This window comes from Hemicordylus capensis, chromosome 5 (genome assembly GCF_027244095.1).
Source record: "Hemicordylus capensis ecotype Gifberg chromosome 5, rHemCap1.1.pri, whole genome shotgun sequence".
NCBI classification, from domain to species: domain Eukaryota; kingdom Metazoa; phylum Chordata; class Lepidosauria; order Squamata; family Cordylidae; genus Hemicordylus; species Hemicordylus capensis.
In genome coordinates, this window is record NC_069661.1 from 196894484 (window position 1) to 196912483 (window position 18000).

General features: G+C 41.7%; 1 protein-coding gene across 16 annotated transcripts in view; it reads right to left on the minus strand.

Moving 5' to 3' along the window:
• Window positions 1-18000, minus strand: part of PPFIA2 (PTPRF interacting protein alpha 2) — a 461781-nt gene that overhangs the window by 235624 nt on the left and 208157 nt on the right. For 9 of the 16 annotated variants that reach the window (XR_008307767.1, XM_053251925.1, XM_053251921.1 and 6 more), the window contains one exon: window positions 3628-3690. The exons of 6 other annotated variants lie outside the window; for them this stretch is intronic. Coding sequence is in view for 9 of the 10 variants with exons in the window: in XM_053251925.1 (XP_053107900.1) it covers window positions 3628-3690 (63 nt within the window). In the remaining variant the exon portion in view is untranslated. Of the gene's footprint in view, window positions 1-3627; window positions 3691-5457; window positions 5605-18000 lie in introns of those variants that run through there. One more of the 16 variants, XM_053251932.1, reaches the window with a different exon arrangement.

The window sequence follows — 18000 nt, forward strand, 5'->3', positions numbered from 1 at the left end:
AGCCCCTTCATGGGAAGAAGGCTGCCATTTTGTGAATTAGATGAGGAAACAAGATGAAAAAGATCTGTTAACTCAGGAAGGGAGGGAGAGAGAGAGAGAGAGAGAACGAAAGAAAAAAAAATAAGGGAGGGGAAGAGAGAAAGAAGGAAGGGTGATGGCCCGGCCCAAGCCTGTCAGCGACCTGAGGGGAACGAGTGGCCATGGTGGTGGCAGAAGTGAGGAAAGGCCTGGCCAACTCCTGCTGCTATTGCTCCTGTGGGGAGGAGCAGGAGCAGGGCTCGGGTGAGGAGGTCTCTAGGGGATAGGGGGCTGCAGCTTGGCCAATAGGCACCAGCAACACTGCAGCCGCAACCAAGAGGGGTGAAGGGGATGGATGGAGGAGTAACTAAGAGGGTTGAGGGTATGGAAGCAACCAGATGGAGGAGGAGGAGTGTGGCTCAGGTGAGGGTGGAGATCTCTCTGAGGTGAGGGGGGCTGTGGCAGGGGGTGAGGGGAGCAATCAATACTAGTGTGCAGATCCTCTGTGCAGGTTAAGCTAGTTTCAATTAAAGCCGAACTGCACATGATGGCAGCAAATCCATGTTTGAGAACACAGTAATACCAAGCAGGAACCAGGTGGTGAAGGGAAGCATCTTCAGGTGGAGAAATAGTGAGAGAATAGGGGTGCTGTACACATTCTTTCTCCACCCATCACTTTTCTCCTTGCAAGCCTTCCTATGGCTGCTTTTTTCTTGTTTGGGCTCAGCCATATGAAGCTGTCTTGATATAAGACAGCAGCATAGGTTTGAGTCCAATCAAGAGAAAAGCAGCCATAGGAAGGCTAAGATAATTAATTCACCTAAGTCAGTATTCTGACTTAGATGATAGCAAGAGATCCTTTTCCCTTTCACATAACACAAGAACCAGGGGTCATCCTATGAAACTGACTGCCAGGAAATTTAGAACCAACAAACAGAAGTACTTTTTCATACAACACATAATCAACTTGTGACGACGATCTCCTGGAAACTGTTACCCATGTTTTGTTATATTGCTCTTTGTATCAAGGTGCTAGAGAAAAACTTATTTCCCCCCTGTTAGTTAGATTCCCTGGAAGGTGTGAGCTTTTTTATACACAATATTGCCTTGCAGATACTAGCTGTGAGATAACAAAGGTGGTGGCCAATTTTTTTATATTGCTATGAGATTAAGGTCTCAATTTTAGGAGTTGTTTTACTCTTTTTAAAGTAATCTATCCTGGATGCTTGTATACTGTTTTATTATGTGTAATTAACAATTTGTGTATATTAGTTATATTTGTTATTCTGATTTTTATCTCTTGGCTGGCCAATGGCAGTAATAAAAACTGACTAATCAACTTGTGGAATTCTCTGCCACAAGGTGTGGTGACAGTCAACAACCTGAATGGTTTTAAGAGGGGTTTGGATAACTTCATGGAGGAGAGGGATCTCTCAGTGGCTACTAGTCAGAGGGCTATAGGTCACCTCCAACCTCAAAGGCAGGATGCCTCTGAGTACCAGTTGCAAGGGGAGTAACAGCAGGAGAGAGGGCATGCCCTCAACTCCTGCCTGTGGGCTTCCCAGAGGCATCTGGTGGGCCACTGTGTGAAACAGAATGCTGGACTAGATGGGCCTAGGGCCTGACCCAGCAGGGCTGTTCTTATGTTCTTGTTCTTGAAACTGACTAGAAATGCCTCTCCATGGTCTCAGGATGGGTCTTTCTCAGTCCTATATGGAGATATCATTAACTGAGAATGGAACTACCTGCATGCAAAGCAAGTATTCTATGCCCGTCTCAGAGATTATTTGGAGACCAGAAGAAAAGCAGCAGTTGAGGTAGGGGAATGGAAAGGATTCCATTGACCACTGTTTCTTTGCTTGAGATCACAGGCCCTTTATAACTAGTAAGCATGACCCATATTGTCATCCTGTGTAGCCTTAACAGTAGTTAGACTTAAGACATTCAGAGTAGTTTAGAATTCAGGGTATTTTAGGAATATTTATGAAGCCCTTTGGCAGAAAAAAGTGTATTTTCTATCAAAGCACTAAATTAATCAACACATTTCAGGCCTCAAATTTATTTAATTTAGTCAATGAGGTTGTGACTCCTCCCCTACAAGAGAAGCATCTCACTGATGCTCTACCAGTCTCGTGTCCTTGAGTATATTGGGGTAACTTGGTTGTATCTATGTCTCCCAGAAATACTATCAACAATAGGTCATTGTATGAAATCGGTTAAACTCACAGAGAATCATCATGTGTGGATTGAGTGTTTTCAAGCTATGTTGGAAAGGCAACAAAGCGTATAATTTGATTGATAACAGCAACACGTTTGTAAGACTCCTGTGAAGTCATTCAAACCAAGTGGATTAACACAGAATACCATCAAAGTAGACAGAATACCATCTTAGTAGACAGAATACATCAGAATACCTGTTGTAACTATTTCACTTGCTATTTTCCCTATTCTGAGAGATGGATCTTACATGCCTACAGAAATGTGCTTCAGTAGCACCTTTCTTCTCATTTTTCATTCTCTTTCCCATCTCGAATTGTCTTCTAAATGATCTTCTAACTGTCAAATTCGCTCTTGAAACTTTTGGTCCAATCAGGCATCTCATATGTAAAATGAATCAGTCTCACCTCAGTTCAAAAGCCTCCAGTCATACAGGAGTTCTGTGATTTCTTCAGCCAATGAAAATAGTATGTTTTGAATTCCTTCTTCTCCCCACCCCAAAGCTTAACTTTATCTGATCTGTGTTTCTGTCAGCTAAATAATATTTCTCTTTACCACGACAACCAACATATACAACAGCTACATTGTGTCTTATACGTCTTTACCTATTTGCATTACATATCTCATTTTTCACAATTATTGCTTTATAACCCAATGGCCTTTTTTTTTTTGGTCACAGTTGCTAGTCAAATAGCAGTGACTTCTATGGGCGACACCAATGACTCAGATCATCATCCTGTATATATGTAGGTCATGCAAATACAAGGCAATGCTTTTTCTTCAATCATCCACCTCACAGGTCTTGGCCATTTTTATACAAATGGCAAGGGTTTTATTTGCTTTTCATTAAATATTTGGTGGGGTGAGAAGGGGAGGAAGCCTCCAACAGCTGCAATTCTTAGAGCATCCTAAATGTTACATCGAAGAGCAGCTACATTTCAGCATATGAAACAACCAGAATCCACACCCTCTGAACCTTTTCTGGTGGTGGATAGTGTGGAATGTAAAAACTGTATTGTACTACAAGCATATGAATAAGCTTTAATAACAAAGGACAACTTGAGTGGTTTGTGTGTTCAGGCACAAATTTAGACATTAAACAAACACAGCCTCTAGGCCCTCATTTGTTTTAGTTCTTTCAAATGATAGGCACGCTGGGCTGGGAAGTAGCAGAGTGAATTCTGTTATCATCACAGACAATACTAGCAGAGCCATCAAATTATAAAGACACGTTTCAAAGGGCAATTCAGCAGCCAACTTATACCCTTTACTTGTAGTATAATATACAGTATGTTTAAAAGAAACATGATGTTGCAGATGGCAGAAGAGCAAATTCACATAATGAGATTTTGCATTTAGATCAGACAAAAATCCAAGATATGTAGAACATACATTAGGGCAGGATATGGTCCTTTGAATGTTATTCTCAATGCTCGTACCAGCAGCAACCGTCATCTGAAAAAGTGTGCAACAGAGAATCTACTGAATTGGAAGGATTTGTTTATAAAATAATGCAATACATCCAAAAGTATAATGTGAGAGAAAACAGTAATGTCTTTAGAGTTCATTCAAGTGAAATCGTCAACCATATTACACAGCATGGTTTAAAATTTTCTTTGAATGTTCGAAACCAATGCAAAAAAATGCACAATAAATGTCTGAATGTTGATTGCAAAAGTAAACAGTACATTCTTGATTTAAAAACATTAGAAAATTAATATATGCAATATGCCTACAGTTTGGATTGGACAGTTTACACTTAAAAAGTAAGCGAGATTTTAGGTCTTACTATTGAATTAAGTGATGCCGAGGGAAGTTCTCCTGCATAAAACCAATTTATATAAATGGGAATTGTGCAAAAGCATTACCATGCACTTGAACAACTCCCATGCATTTCAATGGACCTTGCAAAACAGAATTTCTGTCTGGATTATACTCCAAATACAAATCCATTTATTTTTCTAATTACATCAAGAAAATTCAGAATGTGGTAACTGCCAACACACATCTTTATAATGAATATACATTTAACAGTCATATGAAAATGTGATAGATAAAAACCTCTGTGAGGTTTTACTGAGCCAGTCAAATATTATCTTCTCACATGCATAAACAATACTGTATATAAATTGTTTTGGGTTGTTTTAAGGCGCTTTATAAAAGTAACAGAATGCATGACAAATTATGTGTTCTTCACTTTGGAAGATGTCTAGCAAACCACATTTCTCTTTTTATATGAGGATACATTGAATGTTCATAACTGCAAATAAGTAGATGTTATCCACACATGGTTTTAAGATTTAAAATAAGAAATACTTCTCATTGCTGAATCTGTCTATGAAACCATTTCTGCAACCCACTTCTACAACTGACTCTCTTTCAGATTTGCTAAACCACTTCAAACATTTGTGACCATTTCATGAGAGCAGGTATTTCTAAAGTACACACTATTTAGGGGCTACAGCTCACAGGCAGCTTACATGCTTTGTATGCCCTTAGAGGAGGGCTGCACAACTCAAATGCCCTGGTGGGCCAGAACCATCCACAACTTGGCATCAATTCTTCCCACACTTTTACATTAAAATTAAAAATATTATTAGTTACTTGTAGATCTAGTCCACCTGTCAATGGGCCCATAGTTTTAACCAAGGATAGTGGTCAGAAAATAGATCCTGTTCCTGCTTAATCAGTGGAGGCCCTGGAGTGCATGCCAGCCACAAACAAATGCCAAGTCCTCTCCCTAAATTGTCATTGCTTTCTGGCTGCAATCCTAGGCATGCTTACATGGGAGTAAGCCTCACTGGGTACACCATGGAACATATTTCTGAGAAAACATGCATAGGATGGCACTATAAGGCAGTTTCTAGCTCCTGTGTTGCTGCAGTATACTGGGGGCCAGTAAAATAGTCCCTAAGGGCTGAATCTGGCCTCCGAGCCTTGAGTATGACTCTCTCTAAGGCCTGCCTTAGAGTATGCAGACGGAATCAGGTTCTAACCCGAGCATCTCCAGTTGGAAGGGAAGCAGGGCTGAGACTTTTCTGTCTGAGACCTTGGAGAACCTGACTCAGTCCAGTCATACATACTGTACATGGCAATGTATCTAAAATCAGATCAGTGAACATACTTAGATCAGTGAACATACTTAGCTGCCACAACACAAACAATGTTCTGTTCCACATTAGCTAAAGCAGCCTCTCCAGGCTTGGCAAGTAGGAAACTTACTATTAAAATTCCTTAAAATAAGGTGAAATTGCACAGGATTTTGAAACAGCTTCTAGTACCCAGGTCTCTACAGGACATAACTGCCATTGCTACTCTTTCCTCCTTCCACACCACTCATCAGGCACCAAAAAGCAATTTGCATTCTATGGTTGAGGGAAGATATTACACCACTGCTGCAGCTGTGGTGAGATCACAATGCCAATGCAAGAGGGTAGGCTGTGCTGTCAGCATTTGCATCACAATTGTTTCTATGATGCTCCACCTCAGCATCCTGGTACCCAAGATAAGAGCTGTATGTTATATTCGTATTGCTTCAACTTTCAGTGCAATATTCTTGGCAGACAATCTGGAAAGATGTTGAATAGATTTCTTTCCTGCTTTCATCATTAAATGTATTTTATTCATACCACAATTTACTTTATTTTTCTGAATAAAATAAGACAGTTGATTAATTAGCACTATCACTATAGTGCTTCCAACAGGAATGCCAGCTGCCCTTTTGCAGGCAGAACTGAGTTTACCCACAAGTAAGAGCCTGAGTTCATAAAGCTCTGATCAATCATGATAAATTATTTTATTATTTATTATTATTTTTCTATTTTATATCCTGCTCTTCCTCCAAGGAGCCCAGAGCAATATACTACATACTTAAGTTTCTCCTCACAACAACCCTGTGAAGTAGGTTAGGCTGAGAGAGAAGTGACTGGCTCAGAGTCACCCAGCTAGTATCATGGCTGAAGGGGGATTTGAACCCAGGTCTCCCCGGTCCTAGTACAGCACTCTAACCACTACATCACGCTGATGCAGTACAATCTGTTGCTGCCAAGAAAAAGTACACCACGCTGGTTCCTGTACCTGGTCAATCAATGTTTCAACGTTTTAAGCAGCCAGACTGTGGGACAGTGCTTGTTCCACTTCAATTATATTCTTTTTGTGGCTACCCCCTCTGTGAATATACCTGGAAAGTTTGGAGAGAAGATCTTTCAACACGATCCTCAATAAGATAGGAGATCAACCACAACTACTATATTATCTCCATAGTATGACAGGCTGAAAAAAATCAACCATCAGAGAGCTTGCTACCTGGTTAATATAAGTTAATATACTATAGCTCTGGTTAATATAAGTTGATATACAATAGCTCTAAGCTTTCAAACTATGCCAACAGCAATGACTGATGGCAGATATCATCAAATCCCTTTGGCACAGGTTTTGTATATGTGGCCACTTTCAGAATGAAGATCTGCTCCATTGCACCCCTGCTCGCTCTCTCTATATATCAGTGTGAAAGAAATATCTTAATAAGGATGGTAATAATATTTACCATCCAGTGTCTGATGAGGAAAAGGTACCTTGTGCTATGAGATTACAATGCCAGGATTTCCCAAAGTGCCTTGGCAGCTCAAAAGATACAGGCCAATTACCTGTAGCAATTGATTGTAAGGGAGACCATTTTTCTTGATAGTGTGGTCTGCTGTTTTTATTTGTATTGGTGGCTGTACCAACTTTAATTCTTGTATCTGGTGCTAAGGCCTATGGTCATGCACAAAGAATAAACTCTTAACTCTGACACTATCAATTTTATTACAATGATTTTTTTTTAAATCAGTGGGTAAAACTTAGGTGCTACAATAATACGATTTTGTCAAAGATAGTGTTTAGTATTCAACAGGTCCTTCCATTTCCTAACCCAGAAAACTCATTCAAATGAAGTCTCTTACACCCCACCCAAAAGCCTCAGCAGCAGCAGACAAATCATGTATGGCAAGTCAGGACTTCACAATTTTTCTCAATGACTGTGACCCAATGGTTATTGAAGCAATATTGGTACCTTTGGTCCAAGGTACCAAACAAATGGCCCTACTCACTTTCTGGTGACCTACTGATAATCTTGGCTGATTATTTGGGTATCAGATATATTGTTTGGCAATGCATTCAAGGTCAGGCAATACACCCATCAATCAAATGTCATCATTGTCAATTCTTTTCTTTCTGTGGACCCATCTAGCAGCTTGATCCCATTCATGTTTACTTGGAAGTAAGTCTTGCTGAATTCAGTTGGACTTATTCCCATGTTAGCATTCTTACAGTTGCAACCTGAATCTCTCATATTTAACAGAGATGCACAGGACGTTTTTACAGTTTAAAATAATGCATATTATCTATTATATTTCCTGAACTAGAATATTAAAACCAAAGTACTTGAAGCGTTGTTTATATGTTCCTTGAATAATGCTCAGAATTACCCTTCACTCAGTGAATAAAGTGATTTATAATGTCCATGCTCTCCAGGTCCATCAAAGTTGTCTTTGTGACTGTCATCTTATCTATAACAGCCAGCTTGTTCTATGTAGACGCTGATCTTTTGTTAATACTATTGAATCTAGCAGACTATTTCTTTTTCTGACTCCTATGGAAAATAAATCACGGATATGGTGCTTGGCTTTCCCCCTATCATCTTTAGTCAGCCAATTTTGCCTAATGACAGCATCCTAAACCTATTTACTTGGGAGTAGTGCCACCAAAGGTAGTCAGACTGTGATCAGACAGGCTACATCAAGACTTCATGCTAAGAGTCCTTCTGCATGATCACTCAATGTGCATATCCCATCCCATGTACATTCTACATTTAACCATTCTGCAAGAAATTTGAAAATATTAACGTTGGAAGAAAGCTATCCATCCATATTCACTAAGTATAGGGAGAGGAAGATTAGGAATATGCCAGCTGATCATGCCCTTGTTTTGACATATTCCCTGGGCATGCCTCCAGGTGAACATAAAAACATAAGAAAAGCTTTGCTGGATCAGGCCAAAGGCCCATCTAGTCCAGCATCCTGTTTCACACCATGGCCCACCTGATGCCTCTGAGAAGCAAATAGGCAAGAGGTGAGCACACACTCTCTCTTCTGCTGTTGCTCTCCTGCAACTGGTATTAAGAGGCATCCTGCCTTTGAGGCTGGAGGTGGCCTTTAGCCCTTGGATTAATACCCACTGATAGACCCCTCTCCTTCATGAAGTTATCCAAACACCTCTTGAAGCCATCCAGGTTGTTGGCTGCCACCACATCTTGTGGCAGAGAATTCCACAAGTGGATTATGTGTTGTGTGAAAAAGTACTTCTGTTAGTTGGTCCTAAATTTCCTGGCAGTCAATTTCATGGGATGACCCCTGATTCCAGTGTTATGTGAGAGGGAGAAGAATTTCTCTCTATCCACTTTCTCCACACCATGCATGATTATACAGACCTCTATCATGTTTCCCCGCAGTCGTCTTTTTTCTAAACTAAATAGCCCCAAGTGTTGTACTCTTGCCTCATAAGAAAGGTGCTCTAGGCCCCTGATCATCTTGGTTGCCCTCTTCTGTACCTTCTCCAGTTCAACAATGTCCTTTTTAAGATGTGGTGACCAGAATGGTACGCAGTACTCCAGTTGTGGCCACACCATCGTTTTGTATAAGGGTATTATAATATTATTTTCAATCCCCTTCCTCATGATCCCTAGCATGGAATTGGCCTTTTTCACAGCTACTGCACATTAAGTCAACAATTTCAACAAGCTGTCCACCACAACCCCAAGATCCATCTCCTGGTCAGTCACCGACAGCTCCCATCAACATATACTCGAAGTTGGGATTTTTCATCTCAATGAGCATCATTTTACACTTGCCAACATTGAACCACATTTGCCATCTTGTTGTGCACTCACCCAGTTTGGAGAGATCCTTTTGGAGCTCCTCACATTCCGTTTTGGATCTCACTATGCAAACGAGTTTGGTATCATCTGCAAATCAGGCCACCTCACTGCTTACCCCTACTTCTAGATCATTTATGAATAAATTAAAAAGCACTAGCCCCAGTACAGATCCCTGGGGGACCCCACTTCTTACTTCCCTTCATTGTGAAAACTCTCCATTGATACCTACACTTTGTTTCCTGTCTTTCAACCAGCTAGCAATCCACACATGTACTTGTCCCCTTATCCCATGACTGCTAAGTTTCCTCAGGAGTCTTTGAAGAGGAACTTTGTCGAAAGCTTTTTGCAAGTCCAGGTATACTGTGTCAACTGGATCACCTTGATCCACACACTTGTTGACACTCTCAAAGAACTCCAAAAGTCTCATGAGGCAAGATTTACTTTTGCAGAAGCCATACTGGTTCTCTCTCAGCAGGGCCTGTTCTTTTATGTGATTTTACTATTTTATCCTTGAAGATGCTTTCCATCAATTTGCCTGGAACAGACGTTAAGCTAACTGGCCTGAAATTTCCTGGATTGCCCCTGGATCCCTTTTTGAAAATCCGAGTTACATTGGCTACTTTCCAGTCCTCCGGTACAGAGTAGGGTTGAGAGTTTTGTATTTTTTCTGTTTCGATTTGTACCAAATCTGAATCAACCCCATTTTGTATTTTGTCTGAAATTAAACCTTCCAAATCACCCCAGTTTTGTTTTGTATCTGAATTAATCCGAATCCAAATCTGAATTAATTCAGATTTAAAAATTGGTCACATGGTCAAAAGAGTGGGTGAGGGGTTATAGTCCCAATGAGTGGAAGCTACCACAAAAATTTCAAAGGAATTGGGCAAACTGCTGATTTTTGGTGAATTTTTGAAGTTTGCGCATATTTCAGATTTTCCCCATAGGGTATGATGGAGGTTTCAGGAAAAGTATAGCTTCATGCAGGGTGGGGTGGGGAGGGATGTCCCAGAGTGGAGTGTGGTTGGTGGTAGTGCCCTGTTGGTACAAGGAAGCTACCACAATTTTTTCAGAGGAATTTGGCAAAGGGCTGATTTTTAAAGAATTTAAAAAAGTTACACGTCTTTCAGATTTTCCTCGTAGGGTATAATGGAGGTTTCTTCAGTCCCATAACTCCACTTGAGGGGCACTGGGGTGGCCCAGAGCAAGTGGCGGTGTAGTGCACATAGGGTGCCAACAACCCACATGGGTTGCCAACCCATGAAGTAAAGGTTTTTGTTGTTCTAGAGGTGTTCTGAGAGAGGATTCTATGATAGCATATGAGAGTGGATTCATGGTTTTTCATTAAAAATCTCATTTGCTACCCGAGAATCTAAACTCAACACCTCAGAAACAACAAAACCCAGTACCCCAATGGGTTAGCAATCCGGGGGTGGTTGGCACCCTCTGTGCACTACACCACCACTCGCTTCAGGCCATCCCAGTGCCCCCCAGGTGGAGTTATGGGGCTGCTGAAACCTCCATTATTGACTAAGGGGAAAAATCTTAAAGATGCGTATACCTCAAAAATTCCTAAGAAATCAGCCCTTTGCCCTATTTGTAATCTGGGTGCACCACCCTTGGGGCACTGCCACCCAACCCACTGTTTTGCCCCTGAAGCCCCACATAAACAAGTTGAAAGAGTGAAGAGAATGATGAACAACAACGACACTTATTTTTTTGGCACAGTTATTTGAGAATTTTGCAGCAGGTGTGAGCCTGTCCCTGTGACACTAGAACAGCAGCACAACCCATTTGTGAATTCAAGCAGTCTTTCAATAACAACACTCCCTCCCCATGGAACAGTGACCACAGGTCATTTGAGATAGCAAGATAGACCAATGAACTGCCTTGGTACTATGGAACAGCTTCAAATGTTCATTTAACTGAAGTGGAGTGAGCCGTAGCCCAAACAAATCACCCTACTGTTCAGAATTGTTGAGATTTATCATCACCGCATTTAAGAAAGTGCAAAACCATGGATCATGCTTACAAGAAAGAGAGAAGCAACTAAGATTCCTGGGGATGTCACTAGATTGACAGGGGTATTCCCCACCCCCCTCCTTTTGTCTCCTGTAGTCCCATGTGGATGACCTGTCCCTGCAATGGCAAAAGTTGTGAACCACTGGCTTAGACATCATGTCCCACCAAATTACATTCTGACCTAAATTACATTAGACTGCTCAACTTGGGCAACAAAACTTAGATACCACTATAACTCATAAAAATCAGAAGAAAAACAAAATAGCTCTTCAAAAGACCCCTGAACAAGTCAAGAGATTCTTTCTAAACCTTTAGAAAGAAAAACCTGTGTAATTTCAGAACTTTCCTAACCAGCTTCTCGAAAAGCTTCTCCACAGAATTTATACCATGGCTTTTAGCAGGAGCTTGCATTGAGCTCCCAAAGATACTGAGGAACTGCATATTGTATTGAGGAATTGCATTGAGCTCCCAAAGATATTTGGGTATTTCTGTCTCAAAATGCTGTCTTCCAAATCCCTTTGCGAGGTCAGTTTGCATTTCAATCACACTGAATACAACACATACTTAACTAAACCATTCATGCTAAAAGGCTTTTTGCATATCTTATCTTCTGATAATCACTCAGTGCCTCAGCTGGAGTGGAGAGAGTCAGAGAAGTCAATTTGAATTGCAATGCTTTTCCAAAGAACAAAGCATTCTGTCCGAAACACAGTCATTTCAATTTGGAAAGAAAATTTCTGTTTTTTAATTCTTGATTTTGTTTTGGTTACAAAACCTCCGAAATTGCCATTTTAGGTCACAAAACATTTTGTACCCGAATTGAAATGCACAAGCCTAGTGCAGAGCCCGATTGCAGGGTTAAGTTATATCTTTTAGCAAGGAGGTTGGCAATTTCACATTTGAGTTCTTTGAGGACTCTTGGATGGATGACATCTGGCCCTAGCGATTTTCTGGTTTTCAGTTTTTCCAGACAGTTTAGAACATCATCTCTTCTATCTGACTCAGTTCTTTAGCCTCCATCCCTGAAAAGCCTGTTTCAGGAACAGGTATATGCTCAGTATCCGCTGCCATGAAGATGGACGCAAAGAACTCATTTAGCTTCTCTGCAACCTCCACATCTTCTGAATGGCCTCTTTAACTCCCTCATTGTCTAATGGTCCAACCACCTCCCTGGCAGGTTTCCTGCTTCTGATGTAGTTAAAGAAGTTTTTGTTATTTCCCTTGATGCTTTTAGTTTTTGTTATCCCCCTTGATGCTTTTTAGCTAAATGTTCCTCAGACTCGCTTTTTGCCTCCCTTATTGTCACTTTGCATTTCTTTTGCCAGAGTTTGTGTTCCTTCCTGTTCTCCTCATTTGAGGAGGCCTTCCGATTTTAGAAGGAAGTCTTCTTCCCTTTTATGGCTTCCTTGACTTTACCTGTTATCCATGCTGGCATCCTCCTGGACTTAGTGGTACCTTTCCTCCTTTTGAGTATACAGTCTAACTGGGCTTCTAATATTGTGGTTTTGCGTAAACTCAATTCATTCCGGCGTGAAGTGACTCTCCAGATTTTCCCTTTCAGCTTTCTTTTCACCATACCCCTCATTTTGGAGACGTTTCGTCTTCTGAAGTACGGCAGAAGTACTGAAGTACTGAAGGCAGGGACACAGAGGGAGTTTGGCCAGACACACTGGCTCAGCTTGGTGTGGCTAGCCAGAACATTTCTACTCCTCTCCCCACATTCAGTGAACCTGAGGAGACAACTTCTGAAGAGCGCTATTTTCAGTGACTGAATGGCATCACATCAAGACATATAAAGTAGAAGCATAACAGGCTGTAGGAGGTCTGGTGAGATAGCCCTGGTGCCATTTGCTTGGTTTTGTTTCAGTCTTGCAAGTTGTGGTGCTCCTTACAGGAAAGGAAATCAAGACAAATGCACTGTCTCAATAACTAAAACTTAAATGAAATGCCACTTATGAGCAAAGTGAGAAGTGGTTGGGAGACTGGTAGCATTTTCAGTTAAAAATTACATCAGAAACTATGTTGAACCATGATCCCATGATAGTCAACATCCTACCCCTGCCCAACACACCCAACATATAGCACTCTACTTGCTTGGAAACGTTGATTTCCCTGAAATAAAAGGGAACAGATGGGCTGTGGGCCACAAATTGAAGACTAATTTACAAATGTTATGTATTACTCAAAGCATTTTTATTGTACTAAAAATGACCATACAACAAAAGTTTTGTCTTTTCCATTAAATGACAAAGTGCACAGAGTGCGAATGCCTCATTATATTTTATGAATACTGCAATATCCTCCCTCAGCAGCAGAATTTTAAATGCAGTTTATAGAAGGTTTTATACATTAATGAGAGTTCATTTTATTTTAAAAAGTGAGAGATAACTGTGGAGGACTTGACCCTGAATATCCTTGTTTCACACTTCCCAAGTCTTTAGGATCCTTATTTTATGACTTTTCTTAGCTTCAACATGTTCCACTGCCACCAAATGCCTACTAAGTCCCCCTTTCCCCTTAATAAGTGATTAAAAGCTTTAGGCCTGGTAGAACAAAGGCTTCTTTCAAAGAATTATAATTATTGTTAAGTATAAGCTATGATTACTTAAAAATTAATAAAAGGTTTTAAAAATGGTATTTATTAGCTGAATGGCTGTAGTTCAAACCCCAATCCCAACCTAAGGCCAAGTACCATAACTCCTTCCCAGAGGGCATCTCTTCCCCGTGGGCATCTCACATCTGCTATTGTACAGATGTGCTGTCCCTTTCAATGCTCCAAACCTCTTTGCTGCACTAGGTCTAGCCTGACAGTTGGAATGAAACCTTCACGCCTTGAAGGTTCTGCAGAATTTTGGCAACACCAACTGAAGGTTTGTGCACAGATTTGGCACCTAGTCGGTTCAGATAAGGTCTGAACTGGTTCGGCCCCGTGAGGAGGGGCATGGCAAGTGGGATCTTTAACAAGCTGTTCTAGTAAGTACTAGTCTGTCTACTTTCCTTTCACTATCGCTACAGCTAGACTAAATTTCATCCAAATAAGTGAGGCAATTCACAATTTAGCCCACTTGCGCCTCAAACGTCCATGTGTTCACCATCTTGAATTGGTGAGGATGACATCATCACAAACTATGTGTTTGAGGTGTCCCTATGTGTCCCTTCAACTGTACCAAATTTGGTCCAAATCAGTTCCCACTTGAACCTCAAATGTTCATATGTCTGCCATCTTGAATAGGGTGGATGACACCATTACAAACTATGCCCTTGAGCCATCCCTATGTGTCCTTATACAAATTTGGTTCAAATTGGTTAGGCAGTTCACAAGTTAGCCCACTTGTGCCTCAAACGTTCATGTGTCCACCATCTTGAATTGGGGTGAATGGCATCTCCACAAACTACACCCTTGAGCCATCCTTATGTGTCCCTGCAGCTGTAGCAAATCTGGTTCAAATCAGTTAGATGGTTCACAAGTTAGCCCACTTGTACCTCAAATCTTCATGCATCCGCCATCTTGAATCAATGTAGATTACATCATTAAACTACACCAAGAGGTGTCCCTATGTGTCACTCTACAAATGTACTAAATTTGTTTTAAATCAGTTAGACGGTTAGCTAACAAGAAGTTAGTCTTCTTGTGGATCAAACATTCACTTGTCCGCCAGGTTGAATCAGAGTATATGGCAACATCACAAACTATGCTGTTGATGCATCCCTATGTGTCCCTCCAACTGTACCCAATTTGGTTCATATTGGTCCAGGCAGGGTGTAGCTATAATTGAGTGGAAGGCTCCTGAGGGCCCCCCAGCTCCACCCCTCCCTATTTTCTTCATTATCTCCCTTACTTCAAGGTGCTGCCAGGAGAGGGGTGAATATGGGCCCTCTCTCCCCTAGCAATGCCCCTGAGTCCAGGCATTGCAAAGTTGATGCGGGGAACGCACACACACACACACACACACACACACACACACACACACACACAATGCTGGATGATCTCATAAGCTTACTAAAAACTATTATTTTACTTTTTAAGAACTTCATTGGTCAATGAATACTTACAAGACTGCTAGAGCTTAAGAAAATTGTACATAGCAGATAAAACAAGCACAACCTTGTATGGGATAATCCTTACATTCTTCGAGGAAGGACAAGATAAAAATGGAATGAATATTCAAATGTAAAATACGCAGGTAAAAACAACAGACTAGCTCTATTCAGACATTACACTGTATATGCATACATGTGTCTGTTCACATGTACATGTTTTTGTGTGAATGACCATACATGTGTTCATTTTAAAAGTGAACCTGGGTCCATGCTTCCTCAAATGCAGGAAGCATATAGGAAATGTATGCCTGTACATGTGTTGAGTGTAATGTGTAAATAGGGCTTCTGTCCTGTCATTTGAAGCCTGCTGGACAAAAAACATTTTAAGTATCTTTCAGAAGGTTAGGACTGGCCTAGAGAGGTTCCCTGGAGAAGGAATTTCAAAGACAGGGTGCCACAACTGAGAAGCCCTCATTCCCACCAGCCTGACAGAGAAGGGATTCAGAGCAAAGCCCCTTTGGAAGACTTCAGTGCACAATGAAACTGATAAGAAGGTATTCCCTAAGGCAACCAAGAGCTAAACTGTTTGGGGCTTTAAGGATTAAACCTAGCACTTCGAATTGTACGCAGAAAAATTGGGAGCAGTACGATTACCTTAATATTAGTGTTAATTATTCCTTGTGGCTCCCTCCCACAATTAAACAGGCAACACATTTTAACTGAAATTTCCAGACAGTCATTAAAGACAACCTCATTACAGTAGTTCAGCCTAGGGACTACTAAAACATGCATTATAATAGCCAGGTCATCATTTTCTAAAATTGACAATAACTGACTCAGCAGTCTAAGATGGTAAAGGATGCTTTTCACCATAGCTGCCACCTGGGAATGCAGGAGCAATCTCCGGTTCATCACCCTGAAGCTATGACCCTGTCCCTCCTGGGGAGTATGATGATCCCATCCAAAACAGAGAAATCACCAACCTACATTTGTATGCAAATATTCCTTCATACCAAAAACTCCCTGCTCAAAGGAAACAACATTGTTAGGAAGAGAGTGAGGCTATTCCCACGATAGCTTAGCCCACTTCCCGTTGATCCTGGGAACTACCGGGCCCGCAGGCAAGCCCGGTACTCCCAAGGCAGCTAGCCCGCCTTGAAAACCCTCCCCTTAAATGAGGTTAACAGAGCGAGCTCTCCGTTAACTTCATTTCTTTGCTTGTGTGTCGCTGCGACGCATGGCGACACACAAGTAGACCCCCAACTGGGAGGCTGCAGCCAGCCTCCTGGGCTCGGGGGTTTCTCCAGGATGTTGGGGGACTCTCCAGGAGCAGGCTAAGCCCGTTCTCCCCGCAAGGCTAACAGAAGCTCTTCTCACGGATCGTGAGAAGAGCTTCAGTGTCTCCCAGACATCAGTAATAATAATATTGGCTGACATTCTGCACAGAACTCGGACAACAGAAGTTGCACTTTGGGGACACAGGTTAGAAACTAGCTGTGCTTCTTCCTTCTTCCACAGTCCAGCAGCAATAGAGGGGGGACGGGCAATTTCTGCTCCCTCCTTCCTCCTAAAGGACTATTCACTTCCCCGAGGGACGCACAGCCCCCAGAGATGTGTGCCTGTAAGTGAATAGTCCTTTAGTAGGGAGAAGAGAGCAGCAAAAACCACCACCCTCCCCATTGCTGGGCTGCGGGAAAGGGAGAAGCATAGCTAGTTTCCAGCCTCTTTGCATTCCCACAGGGCTTCTTCCATTATCCTAGCACTGCAAAGAATATCAGCCAATAAAATAATGACAATAATATCTTAAACAACATAAAACAAAAAGTTGTTCAAGCATAAAATTAATGGCAAACGCTGCCAGCAGCTTCATTGTTTGCGAGATGGAAAATTAACTGAAACAATTGTGGTTTTTTGCATGCATGCAAGACCATTCCTCTCAGCCCCTATAGGCTAAAGTAGTAAAGCATGCCAACACAAGTTTACCATCGCATTAAGAACTAGCCCAATCTGTGCGGGCAGTCCAGAGACTACACGTTTTGAAAGCAGGTACGCTTCATGTGGACATATTTTCAAGGCTGAAGGGCAGCATGAAATACTTTTAATCTAATTCTCTCTATAAAGCTTATCTCCTATCACCATTATTTTGCTTTTGAAAATTTCCTACAGAGCCCTAACTGATACTCATTTCTAATATCATTTAGATTAGGGATGTGCAAAAAATTTCGGGCACAGAACAATCTGTGCCCGAAATGAACAATTTTGAGTGATTCGGGGCCGAACCGAATCACCCCCGATGTCCCCCAATATTTTTCGGGCACGAGCCGAATCACCCGAATTTCGGGCACGAAAAATTCGGGTGATTCGATTCACGGTTGATTTTTGGTGATTTTTTTAAAGTTTTAGTGACTTTGGGGCAGTTTGGGGGCATAGCATGGGATCTGGGCAAAAGGAGTGGGGTGGGGTGGTAGTGCCTAATGGGTGCAGGCTACCACCCCAATTTCAGGGGGATTGGGCAAAGGGCTGATTTTTGGTAAATTTCTGAAATTTTCATGTCTTTGGGGCAGATTGGGGCATATTGGGGCAGAAAGTGGGGCCTGGGGCAGAATAGTGGGGTGGGGTGGTAGTGCCTAAGGGGTGGAGGCTACCACTGCAATTTCAGGGGGTTTGGACAAAGGGCTGATTTTTTGAGAATTTTTGAAGTTTTAGTGACTTTGGGGCAGTTTGGGGGCAGAAAGTGGATCTGCCCCAAAATAGTGGGGTGGGGTGGTAGTGCCTAATGGGTGGAGGCT